Source organism: Lipotes vexillifer, unplaced genomic scaffold (genome assembly GCF_000442215.2).
Source record: "Lipotes vexillifer unplaced genomic scaffold, Lipotes_vexillifer_v1.1 scaffold400, whole genome shotgun sequence".
NCBI classification, from domain to species: domain Eukaryota; kingdom Metazoa; phylum Chordata; class Mammalia; order Artiodactyla; family Lipotidae; genus Lipotes; species Lipotes vexillifer.
Window position 1 is genome coordinate 220,998 of NW_006786594.1, and position 13,789 is coordinate 234,786.

Genomic DNA, 13,789 nt, shown 5'->3' on the forward strand with positions numbered 1-13,789 from the left:
ATGTGGGATCTTCCCAGACCGGGGCACGAACCCGTGTCCCCTGCATCGGCAGGCGGACTCTCAACCACTGCGCCACCAGGGAAGCCCTACGATTTTTTTTTTAAGTAAAATTTACCGACAGTGAAATAGACAAATTTCACATGTACTGTTGTGAGTTTTAACAAATCCATATACCTGTGTGCAAACCCCTATCAAGATATATGATGTCACCCCAGAAAGTTCCCTCATCTCCTGTCCTATTTAGTCCTCACCCTTACCCACCCAGAGGCAACCACTGCTCTGATCTTTTTTTTTTTTTTTTTCTGAGATAGTACCTATTCTAGAACTTTATGTAATGGAATCAGATAGTATGTAGTATGTACCCTTTTGTGTAAGGCATCTTTCACTCAGCATAATGTGTTTGAGATTCGCCCATGTTGTTGTATCAGTAATTGCTTTTTACCACCGAATATAAATCATAGGGACTTCCCTGGCGTTCCAGTGGTTAAGACTCCATGCTTTCAATGCAGGGGGCCCAGGTTTGATTCCTGGTCGGGGAGCTAAGATCCAACATGCTGCATGGTGCAGCCAAAAATTGTGTGTGTGTGTGTGTGTGTGTGTGTGTGTGTGTGTGTGTGCGCGCGCACGCACACGCGCGTGTAAATCATAGTTTGAAGGACAGTGTTTTCAGTTTGGGGCTATTTTGAATAAAACTGCTATGCACATTCTTGTACAAGTCATTTTGTGGACATATATTTTCATTTCTCCTGGGATATACCTAGGGGTGGAATTGTTGAGTCGTAGGATAGATGATGTTTACTTTTTTTCTTTAATCTTGGGCAAGTTGCTTAACCTCTTTTGGTGGTGGCAGCAAAGTCTTCTGGACTGGTCTTCTGGTTTGACCTTGCCGGGGGTTAGGCTGTCCAAGTTTGGACAATATATATAACCTGACACTTAACATTCCAAGCCATTGCACAGCAGTGCTGTGTGGCAGCCAGAGGTTCAATGTTTGCATTGTTATCTATTTCATCTATAAAATAACAGTCTGGAATTATCTGATACTTTTTTTACCCATTCTCCCAGCAAGTACTTATTGATAAATACCAGTGCTAGGTCTACACTAGATGTTATAGTCGCGTTACTTTCTTAATGAATTTTTATTCCATGCATAATATAGTTATATATTCTTTTCATTAAAAATCAGAACATTACATTATATGTTTGGTTTTACAAGAAACTATCAGACCTTTTTCTAAAGTGATTGTACCATTTTAAATTCCAGCCAACAACGCACAAGCGTTCTGGTGTTTTTGTATCCTTGTCAGCATTTGTTGTTGACAGCCTTTAAAATTTTAGTCATTTGAATGGGTGTGATGCATTCTTTTTAATGGCTGTGTAATATTCTGTAGTGTGGGTGTTTACAACTTATCCAGCTATCTCCCTATTTATGGGCATTTGTTTCGTTTTCAATTCTTGGCCACTGAGAATGACTCTACAGTAAGCATCCTTGCACATATGTTCTTATATGTTGGTACTTTTCTTTTCCATGGGATACATTCTCATGAGTTAAAGGATACCTGTATATCAGATGTTAGGAGATATTTTGCCAGATTGTTTTCCAAAAGGTTGTAATGCTTCACCTTTCTACCAGCAGTGTATGAGAGTTTTCTTTTCCACATAGCAACACGTGTTGTGCCTATTTTCCTTTTTTATCAGTCTAATGGAAATAAAATGGTACCTTGTTTTTACTGTAGTTTGCATTTCTCTACTTTTAGAGCATCTTCTCAGACTTCTGGGTCATTGGAGTTTGCTCTTTAAGTTGAATATTCAGTTTTTCTATTGTTCATCTTTTTTTTCCCCTAGAAATCTAGGTGACTAGATGTGTAAAAGAACTGGTGCTTTTTTCAACTAGTATGTACTAAGTTTGTGATTTAAAAAAAAAAAATTTTTTTTTAATTTTTTATGACTGTCACCTTAGACCAAGTGAATTTGGGTGGTAGTAGTAATAGATGTGAGGTATAATTTGAAAGCTACTTAGGTGGTAGCACCTATAGTAGAAGTCGCAAAACTTGTGAAGTTGAGTTCCTCCTGCCCATGTGTCCATGCGGAAGCTTCCAAAGATAGGAGATTTCACCTTAAAACTGTGCTTTGGACTTCTCTTAAAAGCCAGATCTGGCCATCTTGGGCCTGCATCCCCTGCTGGCAACGTCTGTCTGGAGATGAGTAGGAGTTCCCCCCTTTAGACAGGACTTGTGCTCCTGGGTTTGTCCAGTCCCCTCAGGGTTCCGTTTCCTCCCCAGCACTAAGCTGAGAGCTCCAGGGCATTTGAGAGCACCTGCACTTTTCTTGTAGTAGATTATAGTATATTAGTGTAAGAAGGACATGTGTAGGACTACACATGTCCTTACACTAAGGACTCAAAAATGGGACTGTACAGGTGCCTGAGACGGCTGCAGATATCAGATACCTGTGGAGTCTGGCATCTGTCGGCATTTGAGTGTGTGCCTGATCCATGGAATTTAGTGACTCACTGACCAGGGGGCCCAGTGGGGGGGAAGCTTCTGATGACGCCCTGATTTCAGTCCCTTTGCCTGGACCCCTCAGCAGCATTTGAGCCTGTTACCTGATTCTCCAGCAGGTGGTACCTGCTGTTTTCTCTTCCTCCCTGGGTTATGCTGGTCTCAGGTGTTCTCAGATTATACTCACACTCTCTGGTTGTAACTACTACCTGACGTCTCCCTAATATTAAGCTCTGCTTTGACTTTGGCCTGAGTTCTCAGCTTCTGATTCATGGAGCTAGCTGCCTCCGGACCACGGGGATCTCAGACTGACCATGTCCACACCCAGATGTTGTGGTCAGCCCTTCCAACCTCCTCCTCCTCTTGTTTTTACCTCCTATCTCAGGAATAGTTCCTGAAGCCAAGCCATTGGTTTGGGTGTTGTCCTCGACTCCTTTCCTCTTCCCAGCCTCCATTCCCTCTCCTGTCCAAAGCCAAATTCTGCTAATTGTATATTCTCAATATCAGATCTGTCCCCTCTTCTCTCCTCACCACTGCCTTGTTTGGGCCCTTGTCATCTTTTAATTGGACGATTGCAATGGCCTTCTTCTAACTGGTCTCCCTGCCTACAGTCTTGCCTCCAGCAAATCCATCCTCCAATCCTGATGCCTGAGTGATCTGAAATGCAAATATGATCTTGCCACTCCCCTGCTTAAAACCCACCAACGGGGTGGTTCTGTAACCACAGTGTAGCCTCTGGTGCAGGCTGAAAGTAAGTTGCTACTCTTACTACTACTGCTACTATTAGTACTACTATTGCTACTAATAGGATACTAATAATAGTAGCTAACATTTCCTGAGCATTTTCTATTGTGTTTTCAAATGATTTATTATCTCTTTAAGGCAAATCAGAGCCGATTCAAAGTTTTCTGAATGGTATCACTCATTTGCTTGGGGGGAGGGAGGGGGGCAGAGTTATAGGCAGGGGCCACCAGGGAAATGTCTGTAACCATAAATGACCTTATATATGCTAGTGAGTGACCATGCTGATTGAGCCTTAATAGTTAAATAGGCATTACCATGGTTCCTAGGAGCTAGGATTTCCTTTCATTCCCTACAAAGCATGGAGGGTGGGTGGTCAGCTGTCCAGATCTTGAATGTGTCCATGAAGTGTGTCGCACGTGGGGATGTCCTCTGGCTCTTGGGTGCCAGTAAAGGAGGAGAGCTTCTGGCCTTCAGGGTCAAGTGCGGGCTTCGTGGCTTGGCATGCAAAACTATGCAAGACCGGGTCCCTGCCCGCCTCTGCTGCCTCCAGCCAATCCCTTCCTTGGACTCTTCACTCTAGTACAACCAGACGGGGTGTGATACTAATCAGAGCACACCTTACTGAGATCTTATGTGCCAAGCACTGGGCTAAGTGGACACCACAGTGTCCGTCTCTCACGTAATCCTCACAGCCACCCCGGGAGATGAGTCTGCCATTATCCCCATTTTATAGAGGAGCAAAGTGAGGCTCTGCGAGGTAACCGAGATGGCTCAGCTAGTGGCAGAGTGGGCGGTCCCCACAGCCTCTCGGCACGTGTTCTCGGTAGGCACCCGCTCCTGGGCTCACACTCTGTGCTCCCCCTGCGCCTGAATGACACCCATTCAGCCTTCAGGACTCAGTTCTGACGCCGTTTCTTGGGGGGAAGCCGCCAGGGCTGAGCCCCACCCCGCTGAGCTCCCGGCAGCGGGCTGGAACGAATGTGTTCCGTCTGTGCTCCTCGAGGCCTCTTTGAAGCCCCAGCATCTAGCGCAGTGTCTGGCACATAACAGGTCTCTGTAAGTGTTTGTTGAGCTGACTAAACTGAATTCCAGGCGCTGAACCTCGAGGTTGTTGTCCTTCTGACCAGTTTTCCCTGTCTTCACCTTCTCTAGGCCCAAACAAGCTATTTGATCTCTGGAGAAGGATCCTTTCCCTCCTGCTTGGGTTCCACCTGCACCCTATGACTTCAGGGGGAAACTGCTGTCTGATCAGCCACCTTGCCCACACACCCTGGACATCTGTACTCTCTGCCCCTCTCTCACTCCTCACCGGCGGGCTGGACCCCGAATCCACCCCCCTGAATCAGCTTCTTCGGCTTCCCTCTCAGCTTTAGCTCTTTCCACTTCAGTGTTTGTATCTTTTCTGTCCCAAATTCCCCCTGCCCCCCACCACAAATCTTCCTTTCTCTCTCTCTTCCCTTAGTACTCCAATTCAATAGCCCATCGTTGGGCTGTTCTCCTTAGAAGTGCACCGTCCACCGCCTGCTGTTTAAAACAACCATATTTTGTCTTGAGGGGGTCCCATTGCCTTCCCTGAAAACATTAAAAATTCCTGCCATTCCCAGCCCCGGCCTGTCCCGCACAGAGCGGCCCTCAGATGCCCTCCCCAGCTTGCTGCCCCCGTCCCTCACTCCCCAGTCTCCTCTGCTCCCGGCAGCTTTGGGACCCCCGCCCCTGGCTTCTCCTCCATGCTGTATGGAATGAAGATTGCCAACCTGGCCTACGTCACCAAGACCCGGGTCAGGTTCTTCGGGCTCGACCGTTGGGCCGACGTGTGGTTCCCAGAAAAGAGGAGAATGAAGCCGGGGTCGGAGATCAGCAAACACCACAAGTCGCTGCTGGCCACGATCTTTTATGACAGGTGTGTGACGGGGTGGGGGGCGTGTCTGGCTGGGGAGAAAGGCGGTTGCCTCCGCTTGGGGTAAGGCTCCATCCTACAAGGACTGGGGGAAGGGCAGGAAAGGAGCTAATTGGCCTGGGGGAGGGGATGGGTTGCCTGAGCACAGCTGGCACTTGGCCAGCCTCCCCAAGCCTTTAACTTTCTCCGAGGGCAACCCCCAGGCTTGGCTGCTCCCGCCCCAGCCATGCTCTTGACTCCCACTCTCCCCAGGGCTGAGTATCTTCACGGGAAACATGGGGTGGACGTGGAGGTCCAGGGGCCCCATGAAGCCCGAGATGGGCAGCTCCTTATCCGCCTGGATTTGAACCGCAAGGAGGTGCTGACCCTGAGGCTTCGGAATGGAGGAACCCAGCCTGTCACCCTCACCCACCTCTTCCCATTCTGCCGGACCCCCCAGTTTGCCTTCTGCAATGGAGACCGGGAGCTGCCCTGCCCACTGGGCCCTGGTGAGTGGGTTCCCAAAGGAAAGAGTCTCTGGTGGACAGAGTCCTGCCCTAGGAAGGTCTGATGCTTCAGGAACGTGCTGTTGCTGGCCCGTGGGCTCCTACCTTGGGACGGGGCTCTGGGGGGAATGTCAGGGTTGGGCTGCTGGTGGGAGGGTCCCTTCCCCACCCCGACTCACTCAGCCATCCTCTCCCAGGTGAATGCTATGAGCTCCACGTCCACTGTAAGACCAGCTTTGTGGGCTACTTCCCAGCCACCGTGCTCTGGGAGCTGCTAGGACCTGGGGAGCCAGGCTCAGAAGGAGCTGGCACTTTCTACATTGCCCGCTTCTTGGCCGTCGTGGCCCACAGCCCCCTGGCAGCACAACTGAAGCCCACAACTCCCTTCAAGCGGACCCAGATCACTAGAAACCCTGTGGTGACCAACCGGATAGAGGAAGGAGAGAGACCCGACCGGTAAGTCCTCCCTCCAACCCAGTCCTGGCTGGGGGTGTCCCAACACCACACTGTGGGAAGAACACAGAGCCCCCTTTCCTAACTGTGAGTTCTTAACTCCAGACCTCAGAGACCTTTTCTGTCTAGGAAGAAAAGCAGATATGAGGACAGTGTGAAAAAATTTCAAGTATTTTTGACTATATGATGGATTATCAGTCAGCCAAGGTGGACACGTGTCTCTCTCTCTCTCTCTCTCTCTCTCTCTCTCTCAACAGCTTTATTGAAACAATTCATATACCATACGTTTCACCCATTTAAAGTGTACAATTCTGTGCTTTTTTTAGTATATTCACAGGTATGTGCAACCATCACCACAATCCATTTTAGAGCATTTTATCACCCCCAAAAGGAGCCCGTACCCTTTAGTTATCACCCCTTTTGCTCCCCATCCACCCCGCCCCCCGCAGGCTCTAACCAGCCACTCATCTACTTTGTGTAGATTTCCCTCTTCTGGACATTTTATATGAATGGAATCGTATACGTGTAAACAGCTCTTTTTGACATGTCCAGGTGTTCACAAAATACTGAGCAAACCATAAGACCATTGTGCTCTTTCTGTTAAAAATATGTATGTAAAAAAAAAAGAAAAAAAAAATGTGTGTAGGGGAATTCCCTGGTAGTCCAGTGGTTAGGGCTTTGAGCTTCCACTGCAGGGGGCATGGGTTCGATCCCTGGTCAGGGAACTAAGATTCTGCATGCTGCGCAGCACGGCCAAAAAGTTAAGTGAGTAAGTAAGTAAGTACATAAATAAAAATATATGTGTATGATACAATTTGACAAAGAAAAATGTCTGGAAGGCTGCATGCCAAAAGGTTAACATTGGTTATCTCTGGATGGTGAGAATGTTGTTTATTTACTCATTTATTTATTACCTATTTTCTGATTTTTTTCCTCTGATGAACATATATTGTTTACATACATATCTATATGCATATATATGTGTGTGTATATACATATATATATATATTTTATTTTTTTTGCCACACCACACAGCTTGTGGGATCCTAGTTCCCTGACCAGGGATTGAACCCGGGCCCCCTGCAGTGGACGCACAGGGTCCTAACCACTGGACCACTAGGAAATTCCCTATATACATATTTTTTTAAATGCTTCCAAGTATCATGCTTTCCAAAAATGAGGATGGTCCAACCTTGGCGTGAGCAGCCTCATGAGACAGTGAGTCCTATCTCCTAGGGCAAAGGCTGCCAACCCCCTTCAGCAATAGTGTTGAAGCAGAGCCTTGTGCTTCCTCCAGGGAAGGGCCTTCTCTGAGACTCTGAAGGTGAAGGGTCTCTGTGTTTGTAATAGCTTTTCTTCTCTCCCTCCTGCAGTGCTAAGAGCTATGACCTGGAGTTAAGTATGGCACTGGGAACATACTACCCACCCACCCGCCTCCGGCAGCTGCTCCCCATCCTTCTTCAGGGAACAAGTATCTTCACTGCCCCAAAGGAGATTGCTGAGATCAAGTAAGTACCACTCCTCTGCACCCTTCGTGCTGCTTTGTATGTTTCTTTTCCACTGGCTTCTTCCCACTGCCCCATGCCTCTGTCCTCAGCCTCCTGTGCTCAGTTCATTCATCCCCTTACTGAGCACACGCCATGTGCCAGGCACCATTCAAGGTGAATCACTCGCATGATGGCCCTGACATCCTAGTTGGGGAAAGTGAGCCTCTGTCATCTTATTTCATGTAATGATGAGTGCTATGAAGAATTAACTAAAGAGCTAAAGCAGGGTGAGGGGTGGGCTGTGCTATTTTGCAGAGGGCAGCTAGTCCTGGCCTCTTTGAGGAGGTGACATTTGAGCAGAGAATGACCTTTGAATGAGGTGACGGTGTGAGTAATAGGAGGATCTTGGAGAAAGGATGTTCCAGGCTCCAGGATCCACAGTGCAAATGCGAGTCAGGTCTGAGCTTGGGGGGAAGGGGCTCCCTACTTGGAGGCCTCTGACCCCCATCTGCTTCTCTGCCCTCCTAATCTTGCCCGATTCCTGATGTCTTCATAGTCCCAGAGCTGCAGAGGGAGAGGGTGGATGCTCCTGGACATGGGGGTTGCCTGACCCATCCCGTTCCCGTCCCCTCCCTCCAACCCCCCCACCCATCGCTGCCAGGGCCCAGCTGGAGACACCCCTGAAGTGGAGGAACTACGAGGTGAAGCTCCGGCTGCTGCTGCACCTGGAGGAGCTGCAGATGGAGCATGACATCCGGCACTATGACCTGGAGTCGGTGCCTATGACCTGGGACCCTGTAGACCAGAACCCTGGGCTGCTCACGCTGGAGGTCAGGGGTTGGATCGGTAGGAGGGAGGATGGACTCAAGTTAGCCAACCCACAGGCTGTGGGAAGAACAAAAGGAAGATGAAGTTTTTCCTGTCCCAGAGGGCTCAGCAAGTTGCCGAGTGGGCATCTGGGCCCCAAAAGAGGTGTCACAGCAAGGCAATAGGGAGGACTGGGGTTTTAGTCTAGACTTTGCTACTACTGGCTGCGTGACCTTGGGCAAGTCTTTTGCTCTCTCTGGGCCTTAGTTCCCTCACCTGAAAAGCATGGAGCTGGACTAGATAATTCTTAGAGCCCTCTCCCGCTCTCAGATGTTGAATGTGTACATCTAAGACCGGAATTACACACGAGAATGGATTCCTGCACACTTGTGCTGAGAAAGGCACTCAGAGAGAAGGGACGGCAGGTGAGGGTGATCAGGGAAAGTTGCCTACAGGAACTGAGTTTTGAACAAGATTTTAAAGGAAGAGTAGGAACAGAGCTAGCCAAGAGGGCAACCGGACTTGCTGGGAAGCTGGCCTCCAAGTCTTGAAATCATGCCCTGGAGGGTTTCCAGGATTCCTGGGCTCAGCATCTCTAAGCATCGTGGGCAGACTTGTCCCTTCTTCATCTCCCCTGACTCTTACCCTGTCTGGCAGAAGAGGAAAGAGGCAAAGCTCCCTGAACCTGGGGTAGAGGGTAGATCCTCAGGACTTGTGTCTCAGTTGGGGTCTGGAGTGGGCCCTCCACTGGCCATCTCCGGGTTAGAAGCTTGTGCTGTTCGTGCCCCATAGGTTCCCGGGGTGGCCGAGAGCCGCCCCTCAGTGCTGCGGGGTGACCACCTATTTGCCCTTTTGTCCTCTGAGACACACCAGGAGGACCCCGTCACCTACAAGGGCTTTGTGCACAAGGTGGAACTGGACCGGGTCAAGCTGAGTTTTTCCACAGGGTAGGTGTTGGGGGAGCCCTGAGCTGCAGGAAGGTCTGCAGGTGTCCCAGAGGCCAAGGGAGGAGGGTGTTTCTCCTCAGGATGAGTGGGACCCCAGGGACAGGGCAGGGGGACCCTGAGATGCCTCACCATCTTCCTCTCCTGGAGGATTGCTTGGAGGTCTGGGAAAGGGAGTGGAGTTGGAGTAGATGGAGAGAGTCCTGGCCTTTTATTGCCCACCCCCCCAATTGGAATTCTTCCCCTTCTCTCTCCCCCTTCTCAAAGTCTCCTGAGCCGCTTTGTGGATGGGCTGACCTTCAAGGTGAACTTCACCTTCAACCGCCAGCCCCTGCGGGTGCAGCACCGTGCCCTGGAGCTGACGGGGCGCTGGCCACTGTGGCCCCTGCTTTTCCCTGTGGCCTCTCGTGGGGTCCCGCTGCTGCCCTCAGATGTGAAGCTCAAGTGAGACTGTGGGCAGGGGCTCTGGGGCCACTTGGAGTGTGGGTGTAGGGGACGAGGTCAGGGAGGCCTCTGGGACGCGGACAATATCGTGTTTGTGGCCCCTCCACTAGGCTGTACGACCGGAGTCTGGAGTCCAACCCGGAGCAGCTGCAGGCCATGAAGCACATTGTTATGGGTACCACCCGCCCCGCCCCGTACATCATCTTTGGGCCTCCAGGCACTGGCAAGACTGTCACCTTAGTGGAAGCCATCAAGCAGGTGGGGCCTGAGCGTAGACCTGTGACCTACACTCTGACTCCCCCCGGGACAAAGCAGTTGTCCCCAGGTTCTGGTTCCTTCTGGTTCCTTCCGGCTCCCTGAACGCACGCCCCCGAAGTGGCCTCGAGGGCCAGTGTGGCTGTCGAGCATGGCGTGCAGCTTGGGTACTGCACGTCTCAATCTCCGTAGCCTTGTATAATTACGGCAGCAGTTTTCCAGCATTAAAGGGCTGCTGGACTAGCAGGGGCCTGCCGATCTGAACTTGCCTTTTGAGTCACTCCCTCCCTCAGCAATGGGAGGCAAATGCCACACCGCGCCAGTCTGAGTCACAGGCATGTTTCTCCCTCTCCCCTCCCCCCTGGAGACCAGAAGCTGCTTCCCACACTGTGCTCATCCCCACCCCAGGTGGTGAAGCACTTGCCCAAAGCCCACATCCTGGCCTGTGCTCCGTCCAACTCGGGGGCCGACCTCCTCTGTCAACGCCTCCGGGTCCACCTGCCCAGCTCCATCTACCGCCTCCTGGCTCCCAGCAGGGATATCCGCATGGTGCCTGAGGACATCAAGGTACTTGGGGAAGGGCGGGGGACCAAGGGGTGGCGGGTGCTGCTCTGGGTAGACGCTGGGGCCAGGAAACTAGGAGACCTGGATTCTGATACTCGCTGTATGACCTTGGGTGGGTCAGGACTGCTCTCTGGGCTTCAGTTTCCCTGTATGTAAAGTGAGAGAGTTAAATAAAATTGCCTGGAGGGGGTTCCCAGACCCAGAGCGAGGGTGAGAATGGAGGTGGAGGCAAGCTGAGTCCCTTCCCTGCACGACCCTCAGCCCTGCTGTAACTGGGATGCAAAGAAGGGGGATTACGTGTTTCCTTCCAAGAAGAAGCTGCAGGAATATCGTGTGTTAATTACCACGCTCATCACTGCCAGCAGGTGGGAAGTGTGTGTGTGTGTGCATCTCTTAAATTGTGTGTTAAGAGGTAGTGGTCTGGGGAAATGGGGAAGAGTGGTGCCTGGGGAGTTGGGGGGAGGGCCAGCTTGGGGGAGCATTCAGGTTTGGTAGTCGCGTGCCTGGATGTGACCCCTGCCTGGCCTGACACCTCCCAGGTTGGTCTCGGCCCAGTTTCCCATCGATCACTTCACACACATCTTCATCGATGAGGCTGGCCACTCCATGGAGCCAGAGAGCCTGGTGGCCATAGCAGGTGAGGGGCTCGGGGGCGGGGGGGGGCTGCGAGTGTGTCACCCCACATGGCATCGAGGAGGTCCCACCACACGCCTTTCTCCTCACGCTACCCATCTCCCAGGGCTGATGGAAGTCAAGGAAGCAGACAATCCAGGAGGGCAGCTGGTGCTGGCAGGAGACCCTCGGCAGCTGGGGCCTGTGCTGCGCTGCCCACTGACCCAGAAGCATGGGCTGGGGTACTCACTGCTGGAGCGGCTGCTCACCTACAATGCCCTGTACAAGAAGGGCCCTGATGGCTATAACCCCCAGTTCATAACCAAGCTGCTACGCAACTACAGGTATCCCGCACCCTCTGTGTCATCCCCTGCCTTCACACCCTCTGCAAGCGCAGCTGGCAGCTCCATCCCACAGTCCTCAGAGGCTGCAGTGATGCAGAAAGACTCAGCTGGAAGGTGGGAGCTCTTCTCCCCAGTCCCGTCCCTGCTCCTCCAGTTGCCTATCTGTACCTCAGGGGATGGTCAGTGGTTCCTAGACACCGGAATATATCTGACGCTGGTCCCAGGTGAAGTTTCTAGGCGTCCAAGGAGAAATGAGAAAAACAGGGACAATGTATTTTTTCATAAACCTATTGGTTATTCGAGTTAAAGAGCTATGCTTCCTTTAGTCAGTGAGTTCATATATCTAAAATGCTCAGATATCTGAGTTCCTACATCTTTAGTTCCTTAGATGAGTCCACTAGGAATTCAATGAATGTTAGCTGTTGTGTTAGTACCGCTGATATTTTTGGATTTAGCACATTGTCTCATCCAATAAGGGCGACAGTAGGTGATTCTTGCTTTTGTATTGTCCTTCCTTGACAAAATTGAAACTTGAGAATGGGCCCCTAATTTCTTGGTGTTTTCATTTAAATTTGACTGGTCTATGAAATCTGTGGATTGGATGTTCTCAGGAGCCACATTTGGTTCTGCTTTCTGTGGTTAACAGTGCCCAGCAGCAAAAACTGTAGCTGAATGAGTCTGCTATGCAGTGGGCAGGAAGACAGGAGGATAGTGTGTGTGAGCTCCAAGCAGGTGGAGCAGAGGTCCCTGAGGGCGGGGCAGAACTTATCCGCCCCCTGGTCTTGCTCTTCCTTCCTCCTGCCTCCCAGGTCTCACCCCACCATCCTGGACATTCCTAACCAGCTGTATTACGAAGGGGAGCTGCAGGCCTGTGCGGACGTTGTGGACCGAGAGCGCTTCTGCCGCTGGGAGGGTCTGCCTCGACAGGTGAGGCCGAGCGGGGCTGGGGCTCAGGCTCCTACCCCTGTACCCCAGCCTCCCTCTTACTGAGGGTGCTGAGTAGCAGGAGGCTCTGCGTGGAAGCCACGAGCCCCTCCCTTTGTCACCTAGGCCTGGGGTCCCCCACTCCCTGGAAGGGTTTGAGGGTGGGAGGGAAGGGAGGCAGGGAGGTCCAGCTGAGGGTTTCCCCTGACTCCGCGTCCAGGACTTCCCCATCATCTTTCACGGCGTAATGGGCAAGGATGAGCGTGAAGGCAACAGCCCGTCCTTCTTCAACCCCGAAGAGGCTGCCACGGTGACTTCCTACCTGAAACAGCTCCTGGCCCCCTCCTCCAAGAAGGGCAAAGCCCGTCTGAGCCCCCGAAGCGTGGGCGTCATCTCTCCATACCGGAAGCAGGTCAGGTCCTCAGTTCCCATCAGGGGTGGCTCCCCCGAGATGGTACCTCCTTAGCCAGACCACTAGGCAGAGGGTCCAGCTCAGGCCACCACTGGCCCCATACCTCAGAAGAGCGCAGAGGTCAGCTGCACCTCCCTCTTTGGCCCCCAGCTCCCTGGCCTCCTGCCTGGCACCCTCTTGCACTGGTGTGATGGCATGAGAGAAAGGCACCTGTCCCCATCTTCCAGGTGGAAAAAATTCGTTACTGCATCACCAAACTTGACAAGGAGCTTCGGGGACTGGATGACATCAAGGACTTGAAGGTGACCCTCACCACTGTTTCACATTCCCTTCCTGGCTTCTGTCCCCCTCTCTTCCCCACTTCCAGACACCTCCTCGGGTCCCTGCCCCACTGCTGCAGGCCAGCCCAAGTCCCTGCTGCACCCTCGCTGCCTGAGACAAACTTGGGCTTTCCCCATGCCTCTCACTCCTGGAGATCCCAACTTGTAGGTCTGGGATGGGACCGGGAAGCCCGCATGTTTAGCAAGCACCTCACGTGATTCTTATGATCAGGCTGGTTTAAGGTCTCTGCCCTAAGGAGAAAGTCCAGACTCCCCAGCCTGCCTGACCTGCCTGTCATATGATGATGTCCCCACTCACCTCTCCCACCCTCTGAGTCAGTCGGCAGCTCAGTTCTTTCTCAGATAAGAATCACCTGGAGAGCTTTTAGTGCTGCCAGCGCCAGGGCTCCACCCAACCAATTAACACAGCTATCTGGGGGCAGAGCCAGGGCATCAGGTTTTTTTACGGGCTCCTCAGGTGATCTCCCATGCAGCCAGGGTTGACACCCAGGGCTTTAAGAGTTAGAGGCCTCTTCCATGGAAATTCTGATTCTGGAGGTCTGGGTTAGGGCCTAAAGTTACTTTTTTTTTTTTTTTTT

At 51.7% G+C, this 13,789-nt stretch overlaps 1 protein-coding gene across 1 annotated transcript in view; it reads left to right on the forward strand.

Moving 5' to 3' along the window:
- Positions 1-13,789, forward strand: part of MOV10 (Mov10 RNA helicase) — a 23,340-nt gene that overhangs the window by 7,705 nt on the left and 1,846 nt on the right. Inside the window, exons 2-16 of the mRNA XM_007459042.1 lie at positions 4,939-5,142; positions 5,392-5,627; positions 5,822-6,080; positions 7,451-7,585; positions 8,226-8,394; positions 9,164-9,318; positions 9,583-9,759; positions 9,870-10,017; positions 10,423-10,581; positions 10,840-10,943; positions 11,118-11,215; positions 11,318-11,534; positions 12,344-12,461; positions 12,679-12,870; positions 13,098-13,172. Of these exons, the coding sequence (XP_007459104.1) occupies positions 4,939-5,142; positions 5,392-5,627; positions 5,822-6,080; positions 7,451-7,585; positions 8,226-8,394; positions 9,164-9,318; positions 9,583-9,759; positions 9,870-10,017; positions 10,423-10,581; positions 10,840-10,943; positions 11,118-11,215; positions 11,318-11,534; positions 12,344-12,461; positions 12,679-12,870; positions 13,098-13,172 (2,446 nt within the window). The remainder of the gene's footprint in view (positions 1-4,938; positions 5,143-5,391; positions 5,628-5,821; positions 6,081-7,450; positions 7,586-8,225; positions 8,395-9,163; positions 9,319-9,582; positions 9,760-9,869; positions 10,018-10,422; positions 10,582-10,839; positions 10,944-11,117; positions 11,216-11,317; positions 11,535-12,343; positions 12,462-12,678; positions 12,871-13,097; positions 13,173-13,789) is intronic.